The sequence below is a fragment of the Rhinatrema bivittatum genome, chromosome 17 (genome assembly GCF_901001135.1).
Source record: "Rhinatrema bivittatum chromosome 17, aRhiBiv1.1, whole genome shotgun sequence".
Taxonomy (NCBI): domain Eukaryota; kingdom Metazoa; phylum Chordata; class Amphibia; order Gymnophiona; family Rhinatrematidae; genus Rhinatrema; species Rhinatrema bivittatum.
This window is the reverse complement of record NC_042631.1, coordinates 8,238,325-8,251,493: the sequence shown is the minus strand read 5'-3', so window position 1 is coordinate 8,251,493 and position 13,169 is coordinate 8,238,325. Positions and strand designations below refer to the sequence as shown.

Genomic DNA, 13,169 nt, shown 5'->3' with positions numbered 1-13,169 from the left:
GGGTTAATGGCTTTGAAATTATCCTCCCAAAGCTTAGAGGAAGAAGGCAAAAATAAAAGTGCAAAAGATCTGCAAGTCAGTTTGTTGCACAATTTTGAAACGGCGCATTTTTTTTTTTTACCCAAGTATTTACATTTCCTCTAACTTAAGGAAAGAAACAAACAAACAAAAAAATTTCCAACAAAAAAAAAACAACTTGTGCAAATAAAACCAAGAACTAAAAGGTGCTGTGGGAGTTTTACCTAAAAGGGGCTACACGAGGATGACCTTCGGGGGTTACGGGGCTTGGACCCTCCCACGCTGATAGGAAAGTGTTGGGGGAGGGGCTACCGCAGTGGCACATGTCCCGTGGAAGTCGCCCCCCATTTGCCCCTCCTCCCCGCAAAGACGGCCCTGACGCTATATTTGGGTAAAAGACCCCCCCCTGAGGAATTGTCCCCCTTCCTGACGTTAGGGCTGCCAGCTGGCTCCGTTATTTCAGGAGGGGCTGATCCAGTCCCCCCTCCCCCATTTAGCCTGGCTTTGCATAGGGGAAATCAAGTCCTGGCACCGGATCAAGATCCATGCGTCCTGGCACGGAGCCGGTTGGCAGCCTCCCCCGAACGCTTGCTTGACAGAGGCGCTACGCTTTTGTTTTTGGAAGCAGCGTGTTGCACGATTTCCTCTCTCTGCGCCCCCTCTAGTAGTGAGCGGAACATGATGTATTTTCTGCAGGGCCCCCCACTCACCGTCGCGCTTGTAGCAGATGGCGCTGGCCGCCTTGACGTACTTGTTTATGACCCCTGTGTTATTATTGGCGCACGTGGCGATAGGGAAGGCCCGGACCATGGCAAGCTGCTCTTCCATGACCCAGCCCCACCTAAGAGACAAGGAGAAAAGTTTCAGCAGAGTGGAGGGAACGAAGCAGCAAGGCAGCTGGGTCCAGATGTGTCCAGAGTAAAAAAAAAATAATAATAATTAAAATAAACCCCTTCGTTTTCTTTTGCTTTCTCTTTATTTCCTTATTTTTCTTTTCGTTTCTTTCGTTCTTAGCAGATGTGCTGCATCGCTTTAGGGATAGTGTGGAACAGGCTGGTTAATCCAATATAAAGGACATTATTCCCCCGTAACCTGGGACACCCCAAACGTTATCCCCGCTCCGAGCAGGAGTGAATGCGTTTGGGATGCAGGTGAGCTGGGTCGCAAGTCACAGGATAAGCAGAAGGCTGACGATGGAACAGCTCGGCTCGTTTTACCTCCTGCCTGCCCCCAAATTTCTTGTTTGTTTGGCCGAATGGGGTTTCCTCAGCCCCCAACAGCATCCCCCTCCCGAATAAACTCTTTCTACAGTGGCTGCTGCTTGGCAAACCCCGAATATCTGGCTCTGTTTGCCAAGTGGAAGCCAAAAACCGCAGTGATAAATTGAGCCCCTAGCCGTTGAATGCCTTTGATTGCCCCCCTCCGTTTCCAGCCCACCCCTGGCGACTCCTGCCACGCTCACCCCCGCTGTGAAGGGAAGCTTGGTCCTAGATGCTCCATTTGATACCCGTGCAATACCAGGGCCTCGCTCTGTTCTTTCCACGAGCCAAACAAGCAGCTGCTAGAAGTGTACTCGCCGCCCCTCATTAGATTGGGTCATTGGACCGCCTACGTCATTACAAGACTGTAATTTACCATTTTATCCTAGCTGAATACCTCATGCCTTGCCAACCATACTGTTCATTTTTGGGCTTAAATCTAGGAAAAATAATTTAGGAATAGATGTTCTCATAAGCTAAGTCTGCCATTCTGGCTACGCCCAGCTCTCCCAGCTCCGGAGGACCAACGATGAAGCAGCCACTCACTTAATAGTGGATTGAATCGAAAAAAAGCAAAATAGGACCTGGTCTTACTTGCAGCTCTGGAACTTTTTAGGTAAAGCATTTTTCAGTTGGTTTACGGTTGCCAGGGAGGCGTTGTAACAGTCGCAGGTCTCCTGGGCTCTGCTGTAGGGCACAGTGGCATTGCTTACCAGAAACACCCCAGATGCCACTGAGAAGGAACAAGATGGCAGAGATTTACTGCTCAGGCTTTCGAGTGGGCAACAGAGATTAGTAAAATGGAAAGTCAGTTTAACAGAAATATTTTTTTTTTATTACATGCATCAGAACCGTGGATCCACCCTGAGCTTAGGCGTCTGGTGCCACTGTCCCAGCTATTCCCCCTCCCCTATCATTGGTCCCACTGTCAAGCTCCGCTTTATTTTAAACAGCAGCGACAGCAAGCTGGCAATAAGATGCCACAAAGACAGAGGCAAACATAGGGCGTGGTCATGCCAGATCGCCAACCTGCAACCTGTTGGAACTGCAGCAAACTGCTTGTCCTTTTCCCCAGAGCAGACAGAGTGAAAGCTGGAGGCTGCCATTGACCTGGACCCAGTACCACGGGACACACGTATGCACACATCTAACCCAAACAGGCAGGGGGCACTGCGTTAGCTGATGAAAAGTAGCAGGTCAAACGTCCTATTCCATCAGCTTTATCACAAAGATTAATATTAAGGCGTCTATACATTAAGCAACAAAACATTAATTAATTAGGCATACACCTAATTTCCCCACTTTCCCCACCCCACCCCACCCATCCCCACCTACCCTCTCCCCCTTTCCTCACTCCCACCTTCAGGTTCCTCCTTCGCCCCCAATCTGTTCAGTCCTCCTACCTGCTCCTGATTTCTCAGCTCGCTTACTCCTTTAACCCCCTCTCCACCCCTCCTCCCCTCCCCGTCCCCCCTCCTCTCTCCTCTAACTCTACACAACTGTCCTTCTATGGCATTGCTATTTTATGAATATTTTGTATATATTGATACTCTATATATATTTGTAAATTTTGCTCATAACGTTTTGTTTGATTATTTCCCGCCTTTATCTCCCCTCCTCATTTGTTCATGTTAATTCGTTATATCTGTTCGATGTAAATCGCCATCCCAGGTGCCAGTTTCAGTTACACTGTAAACCGATGTGATATCCCTGATGAATGTGGGTATATAAAAATTTTAAATAAATAAATAAATTAATTAACCTTTAACACTGTCACAATAATTCTACTGTGGCTATTTCTCATTTCTTTAGCACTACTAGATGTACTGTCCAAACACACACAGGAGAGACCCTGGTCCATGGTGCTTCTAATCTAGGCAAGATACACAGACAAGGCAAATAGAAAAACCTATGCTAAAACTGGATTAAAAGGCCACAGTAGGCCCAGCGCTGTTCATTACATCGGCCCCTTATTTATTAATCATGGTTACAATCAACAATGGATTTCATCCTGAGGGAGCAGAGGGCTTGTATCACTGAGAGGGAGAGACCCAGCATCCACCACAGAGTTCAGATCAGATCTAAACCAGGAAGAACAATAAAGCCCATCTCCTCTCCCCTCCCAGCCTTACACATAGAGCTTCTGGCTTAATTCTACTTAAACAATGTGCTTTGATGCTTTTAATGCAACTGCAGTATACAGCAGGGAGAAAAGAGGAATTGGATTCAGACGACAACTGAGGGCCCCGAGGTCCATGGCCTAGGATACTGATCCACAGACATAAGGGGAAAAGCACAGGACTGCTTCAGTTTGCCAGGTCCTAAAACGAAGAAAGCCTGCAGGGGGGTAACTTGCTGGGTGTGGCGGTTACTACCCTTAACCAATAAGCCTTCATACCTCTGGTGCAACTCCCCAGCTTCAACGGCAGGGGAAAAGGGGAACTGGACTCAGACAGCAACCAACTAGGCCTCAACTTTTACGGTCGGGGGAACTGATTAGCATGGGGTATCCTGCATAGAGCAGCGGTTACTGCCCTTAACAGAAGACATGGGGATTACTGCCCTTAACCAATAAGCCTGGATATTTTTGATGCAACTCACAAGCTTCAATGACAGGGGAAAAGGGAGAATTAGACTCAGACACCAACCAACGAGGCCCCAACGTTTATGGTCTGGGGAACTGATAAGCTTGGGGGTATCCTGCACAGAGCAGCGGCTACTGCCCTTAACCAATAAGCCTTGATGCTTTTGATGCAACTGCAACATTGCTCTCTGCTTCGAAGGAGGGGGGAGTGGGAGCTGAAAGGAAAGAGGAATTTGGATTTAGGGACCACCAACACGAGCCAAGACTTTTTACAGTCTGGGGTACTGATGCGCAGACATCAAGGAAACAACACAGGACGGCTTCTACGGCCAAGTCCATAAGCAAAGCACATCAAGCAGCACTGACTGGTGCATCGGGGTAACCTGCACGGCGCAGCAGATACTACCATGGGGAGCTTGCTGGGCAGACTGGATGGACCACTGGTCCTCTTCTGCCGTCATTTCTATATTTGTTCATATTTCTGCCCTTCTACCTGCATTTATACCTTATTTATTCTTAAACACAAATTCCTGTTTTTACCTTCTTTATAATAGTGAAAATCAAAATAATTATTTCTCACCTTGTATTTATCTGTCTTTACATGTTGATTTAAAACAAATGTTTTTCTTTTGTGTGGGTAAACTTTCCATTTTAAACTAGTGCCCACCCTCTCCCCAGACAGTTCCTGCAAGTCAACTCAAGTACATCCATCTATATCTATCTATCTATATATACATATATATATATATATCTATATGGGCCTAGAGATATAGATAGCTGGATATAAACATTCCCACAGACTCACACACATCATTTAAAGATTTATGTTGGACACACAAAACAAACAGAACACAAAAGAGTTGTATCAGTACCAGTAAGGTGAAGGCTCCAACAGTCGCCCACTGCATAGACTTCAACCATCAACTCCAGGATTTCAAAGGGGACATTTTGGAGCATTTTAGACACGGTAATGGCACTAAACGCCTTAATTTGAGAGAACAAGTTTGGATATATTTTTTCAATAACTCCCAGAGGAGTTATTGTTGAATATATATTTTTTTGGATATATTTTGGATATATATTGTTGGATATATTTTTTCAATAACTCCCAGAGGATTGAATGTTGAAACTGAATGTGTCTTGGTAATTTAAATATAGGTCAATCCTTTCTCAGTATTTAGGTGGTTACCGGACATTTGAGTCAGCTTCCAGTGTTCACTTTGGCGCCAAAATGAGTCTATGGTGAAAGAAGGTATCGCTGGACACTTCTTCTGTAGAGTGGTTAGGGCAGTTAGTGTAGCTGGGTTCAAAAAAGGTTTGGATAAGTTCTTGGAGGAGAAGTCCATTAACGGCTATTAATCAAGTTGACTTAGGGAATAGCCACTGCTATTAATTGCATCAGTAACATGGGATCTTCTTAGTGTTTGGGTAATTGCCAGGTTCTTATGGCCTGGTTTTGGCCACTGTTGGAAACAGGATGCTGGGCTTAATGGATCCTTGGTCTGACCCAGCATGGCAAGTTCTTATGTTCTTATGTAAAGCTGTTACATTAAAGGTTTGCTGTGCTGTGCTCTTATGAAAATTTATAGGCTCTTATAACACGATTACTTGGAATTTAAAGCTGTTGATTTTTCTTTTAGTAATGTTTCAACATTAAAAATTCCATAAGAAGAGGTGGTTTCCAGCAGAGTGCATTCCCCTAATGCAGGATTACGAAACACGGACCTGTGTCGGGGAACTCCGTTTCACTCAAACAGCATTAAGAAAAGTTTATTTTAAGTCCAAAAAATAAAAATGTAAAACGTCTGATCACGGGCCTATAAGGCAAAGAAGGTATTTTGCTTGCTGGGAGTGCCAATTATGACGGCCACAACAGATGGAGAGAAACACTTGGGTGTGAAGGACTTGTGGTGTGCGTGGTGCAACGTGTGCCATCATTAGTAAATCCTGTGGCTTTCTCCCAGTGGGCTGGGTATTTAGCTAGCTTGTTCCAAACAGGAAGGTGACTGCAGAGTTAGCTTGCAGCTGTCTTGCAGCACCTGTATCATACACCCCCCCCCCCCCCCCCCCCCCCCGAACAGAAGGTGATACCAAGCACAATGCTTTCTGAGGGTTTAATTAGCGGTGCATAATTCCAACTAGAAGGGGCCAGAGCCGCTCCACGCCTGTCTCCCGAGATTGCCCAACGCAGTCTAACGAGGAATGCGAGCGGATGGCTGGGTTCCAGTTTGGTTGTGTAATTCTTACTGCATGGCCCAATGCTCCTGACTACCGGCTGAGCTCGAGCCCACTCTCAGCTCCTTCCTTGTAGAATATGTGATCCACTCTTATAGGTTTCCCAAGTGGATAAATAAAGCAGTCAGTATAAATCTGTTTGCTCTTAATTCTTTTCATTATGTCATAAAAAATTAATAAAGCCATTCTAAAACAGAAGCACAATTAGAACACTTTCATTAACTAGCAAACACTGCCAGATATGTAGAATAATACCTGTTAAGGCACTTGGTTAAGTTCGTAATCACACTTTTGCTTAACAAAACAGGACATTTTCCTATTTCTAATACAAGCTATTAAGTCAAATGTATTCAAATCAAATATAAATTGTATTTGTGGATAATGTAATATTCTGATTATTGCTGGTAGAAAAGAAAAAATAAATATATGAACTGTTCACTGCCTTCCCACTTTCAATAAACAATTATCAGTATTTATAATCTTAACTAATTCCTATGCTTTAAATAAAATAATGCTTTAGAATGCTTACCAAATAACATCTAAGCAGACTCATAGATTTATTTCCCATAGGCACTGTGCATATTGAATTAATTAATCAAAACAAAAATAGATACTATCCCTATGCTAACGCACCCTCTCCACATCCTCAGTGAGGCGTCTCCTTATCCCACCCTAAGCTTATTTTTGACAGCAAATATTAGTACACCAGAGGATGGAAAAGCCAAGCTGAGCAGCATCCTTACCTGGATCATAGATGACACAGTTGATACCTGGAAACAAAAGTGCCAGAATCAGCAGGACATCCATGGCTCGGAGCTCAACTTTTTATGTGAATACTTTTAAGGACTTAGTTGAAAATGGCAACCTGTTTAAGAGAAGGGAAATGGGCAGCCCAGCCCAGCCCTGGGGAGGAGCTGCAGAGCAGACACTGAGTGACCTCACCCTCGCCTCCTCCTCCCTCAGCTTTGGGATTGGCAGTGGCCCTGGCTGGAGAGCGAGTCCTCAGGGCAGTGCATACATAGCGCTCCCACCTGCAGGGGCAGGGCTGCCGAAGAATCCACGGCAGCTCACCTGCCCCTGCTAGGAGGAACGTGGCAGCTGCAGGGTTTTTAGAAAGTACAGTGAGGGCAACACACAGAAGCAAATTAAAAGACAACCAGAGCTGATCCCCTTCCAAGCCACAGGCCCTGCCTCAGTTCTTTTTACTTATGTTAGAGAAAATGTGCGTCTCTCCTGTTACTTAACCTTGTGCCTGTCAGTTCCAGTTTATCGTCCTCAGTGACGTGTAAGCATATCTCATCTTGTCTGTTAATCCCCCAGATGTTTGGGAAATTATCCAGTTTTCTCTTCAAAATGGCCATTAGACACAGGAGCTTGTGAACAGATTATCCCAGAAAATAATTCTTCCTTAAAATCAGATTCTAATTTTCCTTCTTATAGTCAATTTTTTTTTTTAATTTTAAAACATTTGTTATGTCTTCTGATTCTTCTCTGTTTTAGCAACCGTTATTCACATCATTTGATTCTTAACTTCTACTTGGAATAGTGTCTATAGGAAATTTCTCTAAAATGTCCCAGAATGAGTCCTGCTCCCCGGTTCACGTGCACTTGGCTTCATCGTTCTGTTCCTGTACAATTAAAGTTACAATTAGTTAGCAAGAGCTTGCCGTGACAAAAGACCACCACTTGCATGCCCTCCCGCCTGTACAAATGTTCCCTGACACAGCTGAGGGGTATGCGCTGGAGTGGGGGGGGGGTCACCCGTAGTCCCCGGAGAAATAAAATATTTTACTGTGGCCATTGGTGTTGGGAGGAGGAAGAGTTCATAGGAGTTTCCAAGAGGACCAACCACAGTACTTTTCAGAACAGCAAACGTGGTCGTTGACAATGACGCATGTGATGCCTGTAAATGGCCGCCTCGCTCCTCGAGAACTACGTCGTCCAAGGGTAGCTTAGTAATGAGAACAGCGGGCCGTGAAGCAAGGAAACCAGCGGTCAAAGCCTGCTTTTCCCATTGATGAGGACCACGGGCAAGTCACTTCACTCCCCATGGTCTCAGATCAGAAACCCTCTGGGAAGAGGGGAATATCTACTGCACCCAAATACACCTCAGCCAGAGAAGCCAATGAGACTAATATGAGCTCCATCTCAGAAAGGAGGTTCCATCCCCGAACAGGGGACAAAGAGACTTGGATGCCTCTGCTCTCCTCCAGGTGAAGGGGCCTGGCTTAGTTTCCTGTAAATAGACTACGCACCTGAGCCAAGGTTTCTGCACTTTTTGGTACAGAGTTTATTTTATTGCGTTATATTTTTTTTATTTATTCATCATGTTCACTGGGGGCAGAGAGTTGTGGTCCTTCCCTCACACCACACTCACTCTTATCTTGGATGCATTACGATATGTGATGAGGAACCGCATAGCAACACCTGCATTTTCACTGATCTCCCTGCCAAATAAGGCCGATACTAGGGATTGCCAAAAATATAAAGCAGACTTCCACCGAGTCCTACCTAAAAATTCTCCATTCCAGTGCACGTCAGCAAGTGAGCAAGAGTAGCTCCAGCTCACCCGCAGCAACGCTCCCCCCTGAACAAAAGTAGAAATACTGGAACTGACACCGCAGTGGGATAAATGAATGAGCTGAAGGTGGAGTTCACATACTGTACGGATTGCAAAGAAAGCTGCACCCGTTGCTCTTCCTCTGGTACATGGAGACTTGATGACTTGCAATGCCCATCCCACGGAAAGAATCTGCTGCACTCCCTGCAATGCATCATCTCTACCTCACAGACAGAACCCGCACAAGTGAAATCACCAGGGAGAGAAAGTCTGAAGGACTCATACAAGACCTATTGGCAGAGAAATGGAGGTTGGCAAGAGTAGCTGGGAACAAATGAATAAACTGCTTCTAGTGGCCACTGCTGAGATGGGACCTTGCAGACCCAGCTGGCTGAATGCTCCCTACAGTACTTTACTGCAGTCATATGTAGTGAGGAAGTAAACCTAGCACCTTCCCTGCAATTTGGGAAGCTTTTCTGAAGATGCCTGACAAAACCGACTGTGTTAAATCGGATTCATCTACTAGGAGGGAGTTTGGCAGCAAGGAGGTGGAATCCCTCTGGAAGAGTCCATGTTTATTTTACTTAATTTGTCCTTCTGTCTGTCTTTATATACATTTTCTATGGATGACCTGACAATGCATTACCTAAACTGGATAATAGTCTTAGCTAAGCTGTTTATGGATTATGTTTTTAAAACTTTTTAAGAAACAAAGTTTGATATATATTTTTTTCAGGGATATTTCACCTGTTCCTACCGGTTTTCACCAGCTTTATGGTTTGCTATCCAAGGTTGTGGGAGTTCAGCATTGGCTAAATTTGGGCAGCAAGACTGCTTGACTACTTTCTTTTGGCTTGGCAGCTTCCTCCTAGTTCTATTGCCTTCCATCTCTTCTAGAGCTCCATTCCTAGCCTCTGGGGTCCCCCCCCGGGTTTAGCCCAGGCCTCACAGCAGCACTCCTCCAGCTGGGAGGCACAGGCTGGTGTGCTCTGGAACCCACAGTAGTGTGCTGTCGGCAGGCCAGCAGGTGTCACTGTTGTACGAGGGCTGGGGCTCCCTCAGCCATTTCACCTTTTGATGGGGGCTCTGCAGAACTCACAAGTTGTGAAATCGGAACTGGTTTCTTCGTTGCATGTGATTTGGCAGGGAGCTTGGATTCCATTCTGTTGGGATGAGTCACGGGACTGCTGTGTTAATCCACTTGAACACACAAAAAAATAAAAGGTTAGCAAAGAAGAAAAGGTCTTGACAAGCTTTTGGGAATTCACACTCCTTTCCTCATATCAAAACTGAATGAGCAAGCAGTGCTGATAGGTTTTGTTGGTTAAAGTCAGTCCATAAATGTTTTCAATATTTTGGAACTATTAATTCACATCCTGAACTCTACTATTTTCAGTAATGGATAGGAGTGAATTGTACAGCTCAGGACATTAGTAAGGCAGATGTGATATTGACTTCATTTATTTTTTGCTTCACTGTTTCTGTTCTCACATGCACAGTGCCCAATTATTAAAATGAGAGATGTTTTCAATGTGCTTCCTAGGAAGTTACAACAATCAGTGTCAACATCGTTTTTCAAAATGGCTCCTTCCTTACCCATGAGAAGGGTGGCTTGGCTCTTAGTAGCGTCAGGAATGGATTTAATACTATGGCACCCATAGGCAGTGGAGTGGGGAGAGTTTCTCCCCTAGAAATCAAAAAGCAGCAGAGGGAGCCTCAGTTTTTGGCTCCCTAGCCCCCTGCTAATGGTGCCTGTGCCTTAATCTAGTCCTACATGGGTTTACAGGAAGTTTTTACAGGTCATTAGTGGAAATGCAGTTGACTTGTGCTTCCATAGAGTCATTTACTAGAGTTATTGTGAAAATGACAAACAAAAGCAGAGTAACAGCTTATGGGGAGGAACCAGTAGCGGTGGTTTGATACCCTAGGAGAGAAAGTGTCTGGCGCTGCGAGACGGAGCTTGAGCTCCGGTGCCTAGGGGAAGAATTCCTGGACAGCTTGGTTGGGAACGTGGGATGCTGAGGCACCTGTCCCTCACCATAGGCGTTCTCTGACTGGTAACTGGATCAGAGCCAACAGTAGAAAAGAGGGACACACAAGCTTGAAAGGAATGACAGTTTAGACTCTGAATATAAATTTTCCTATTTGTATTATCAACCAAACTGGCTCCAATTTTTTTCAATTATATTTTTGGCCTGGCTGCTTCCTCCTCTCCTTTGGGCTTCCAGCTCAGTCTCACCCAGCCACCATCTGGGTCTGGCACTACGGCCTCAGCTATTTTGCTCCTCACGCTGGCGGATCATCTGCTGCCTCTAAAGCAGATGGGATTGATTTCATAGAGGTGCCACCTCCTCTGTCAGCTAGGAGCCTATTCTCCCACTGATTGTCGTGTGTGTGTGTGGGTGGAGGTGTGAAGAGCTGGTAGAGGGCACAGTGTGCCATTGGCAGCACCCGCTCCATTGCATGCCTGGAGTACTACAACGAAGATCCTTTATGCATGCTCATTGATGCTGTAGACGCTGCCACCTTTAACTTTCAAGCTCCTTGCGATTTAGCATTAGCAGTTTGTTTTTTCTACTCAAACTCCACTGCCGTGATTGGTGGAAGGGATGGTGAACTTGCCACCATGTTTCCAGTCCTGTGTAGCGCCAACTGTTTGTCAGCCAATTTAAATGTCATTTTTATTTAATTACATTTATAACCTGCAGAACTGTGACCCAGGGGCCTTCTAGGAAATTAACAGCAAAACTAAGAAAATCAGCAAAGCTGCATCATAAAAAGATACAAAACACATAGTAATAAAAATGAAGCATAATATTGCACCACACACAAAGCAATATCAGCAAAAGCACTCCATTAATTAAAAGCTATAATACTTTAAAGCTCAGTCCATGGGAAACACCATTTGAAGTAGCCAAGACTTTACAAGTTTATGGAACTGTAATTTGTCCACCCAGAATCTGGCTTCACCCGGAAGAGCATTCAAGAAGGAGGGGATAGTTTGCACAGCAATTAATGTAGTGCAAGGCCAGGAGAGTAAGGGGAAAAGTCAGGCTGTCAGATAGGCCTGGCCTAGCTCAGGTAATGCTTTCAATGCCAGGCAAAAACTAGAACACCTTAAAGGGTTATAATGAGCATCATAAAATAAGTCATTGGACTGCAGTCACTGTCACAATGACATGGCCAACCTGGCATAACCGGTATAAGGTATCGGTCATGGTGACAGGCAAGCCTATGAACTTCTGATTTTTATAAACGCTGGCACTTAAGCAGCATTGCAGGGTCGGCTTTATATTTCCCTTCTAACCCCCGGCCAGCAGAGCAGAATTAGCCACAGAGTACAGGAAACGTTTTGGTACCCCGGCCATGGACCGTGTTTCGCCACAGGGGCTGCGTCAGGAGGGACAGAGGCTCAAAAACTCAACTGCCAACAAATGAGAATTAAACAAAGCAACTAAAGTGAGAAAAGAGCAAGGATCCATGACAGACAAAAAACAAACATCAACGCCACCAACCCGCAGAGCTAGCTGCCTGGGGAAAGCAAACAGAAGAGAAAATAATAGTTAAAGGAAAATTAAACCAAACAATTAAACATATGGAGAATTATGAATACAGCATCGATAATGTTTGAAACAATACAGAACACAGTGTGAAAAGGAGGGACACAACTCAAAAAGCAGGTACAATTAACAAAACCTGAGACAGGAGGAAATGGGTCTGAAAATAAAAGTTTAAAAATGAGGGTGGATTCCTTGCTGTTTTCTTGCTTTAATTGCTTTGTTTTATTCTCCTTTGTTGGCAGTTTTGAGCCTCTGTCCCTCCCGACGCAGCCCCGGTGGCGAAACTCGTCCGTGGCGGGGGACCCTCTGCCAATAGAAGTTGAAAATGCTGGAAGTTTCTCTCCATTGATTGATTCACAAGCCCAAGGACCCCAGCACCTTTAGTGCTAGACCATCCTTAATAGGTTCGCCAGTGTCTAGTTTACCGCTCAGCGTCTCCAGGAATGAAAATCTGCGGTTCTACTGCACAATGGAGCTTCTGAAATTGAAAGAACCTATGTAAAACAAAAGCCAGTGTGTGATGGCTCAAGTGCCAGAGGCTGCGGCAGCTCTGCTATCTGTCATGAATGGCTGTATCACAGACAGAAACCCCTTTCAAGAGGACAGGCTACCAACCCTACGCACCAAAACTTGGCTTCTGGCTTCCTTAATATCTTGTGCTTCCAAAACTCGAAATAAACAGCTCCCCACATTTAAAATTGTGAGACTAGCTGCTGTTGCTGCCAGCTGCTTCAATTCAGGTCAAGCAGCTAAACTGTACACACGTTTCACTAAAAAATCCATCTTCCTTTGCTGCATTTCCTACCTTTGGGACACATTTACAAGTAGCACAGCCAGGTCACTCTGCCGAATCACCGAAGGACAGCCAGGCAGGACAGTTCTGGTATGTCCATCCCTTCCAGCTTTGGCAGCCGTTAGGTGGTTGATATTTAAACCTGGTGCAGAGCGCAAGG

General features: G+C 45.1%; 1 protein-coding gene across 1 annotated transcript in view; it reads right to left on the bottom strand.

Moving 5' to 3' along the window:
* LOC115079245 overlaps positions 1-13,129 on the bottom strand; it is a 66,502-nt gene extending 53,373 nt beyond the window's left edge. Inside the window, exons 1-3 of the mRNA XM_029582569.1 lie at positions 6,840-13,129; positions 1,872-2,010; positions 729-859 (exon numbers count right to left, since the gene is read on the bottom strand). Of these exons, the coding sequence (XP_029438429.1) occupies positions 729-859; positions 1,872-2,010; positions 6,840-6,903 (334 nt within the window). The 5' untranslated portion in view covers positions 6,904-13,129. The remainder of the gene's footprint in view (positions 1-728; positions 860-1,871; positions 2,011-6,839) is intronic.
* Between the last annotated feature and the right edge of the window lie 40 nt (positions 13,130-13,169).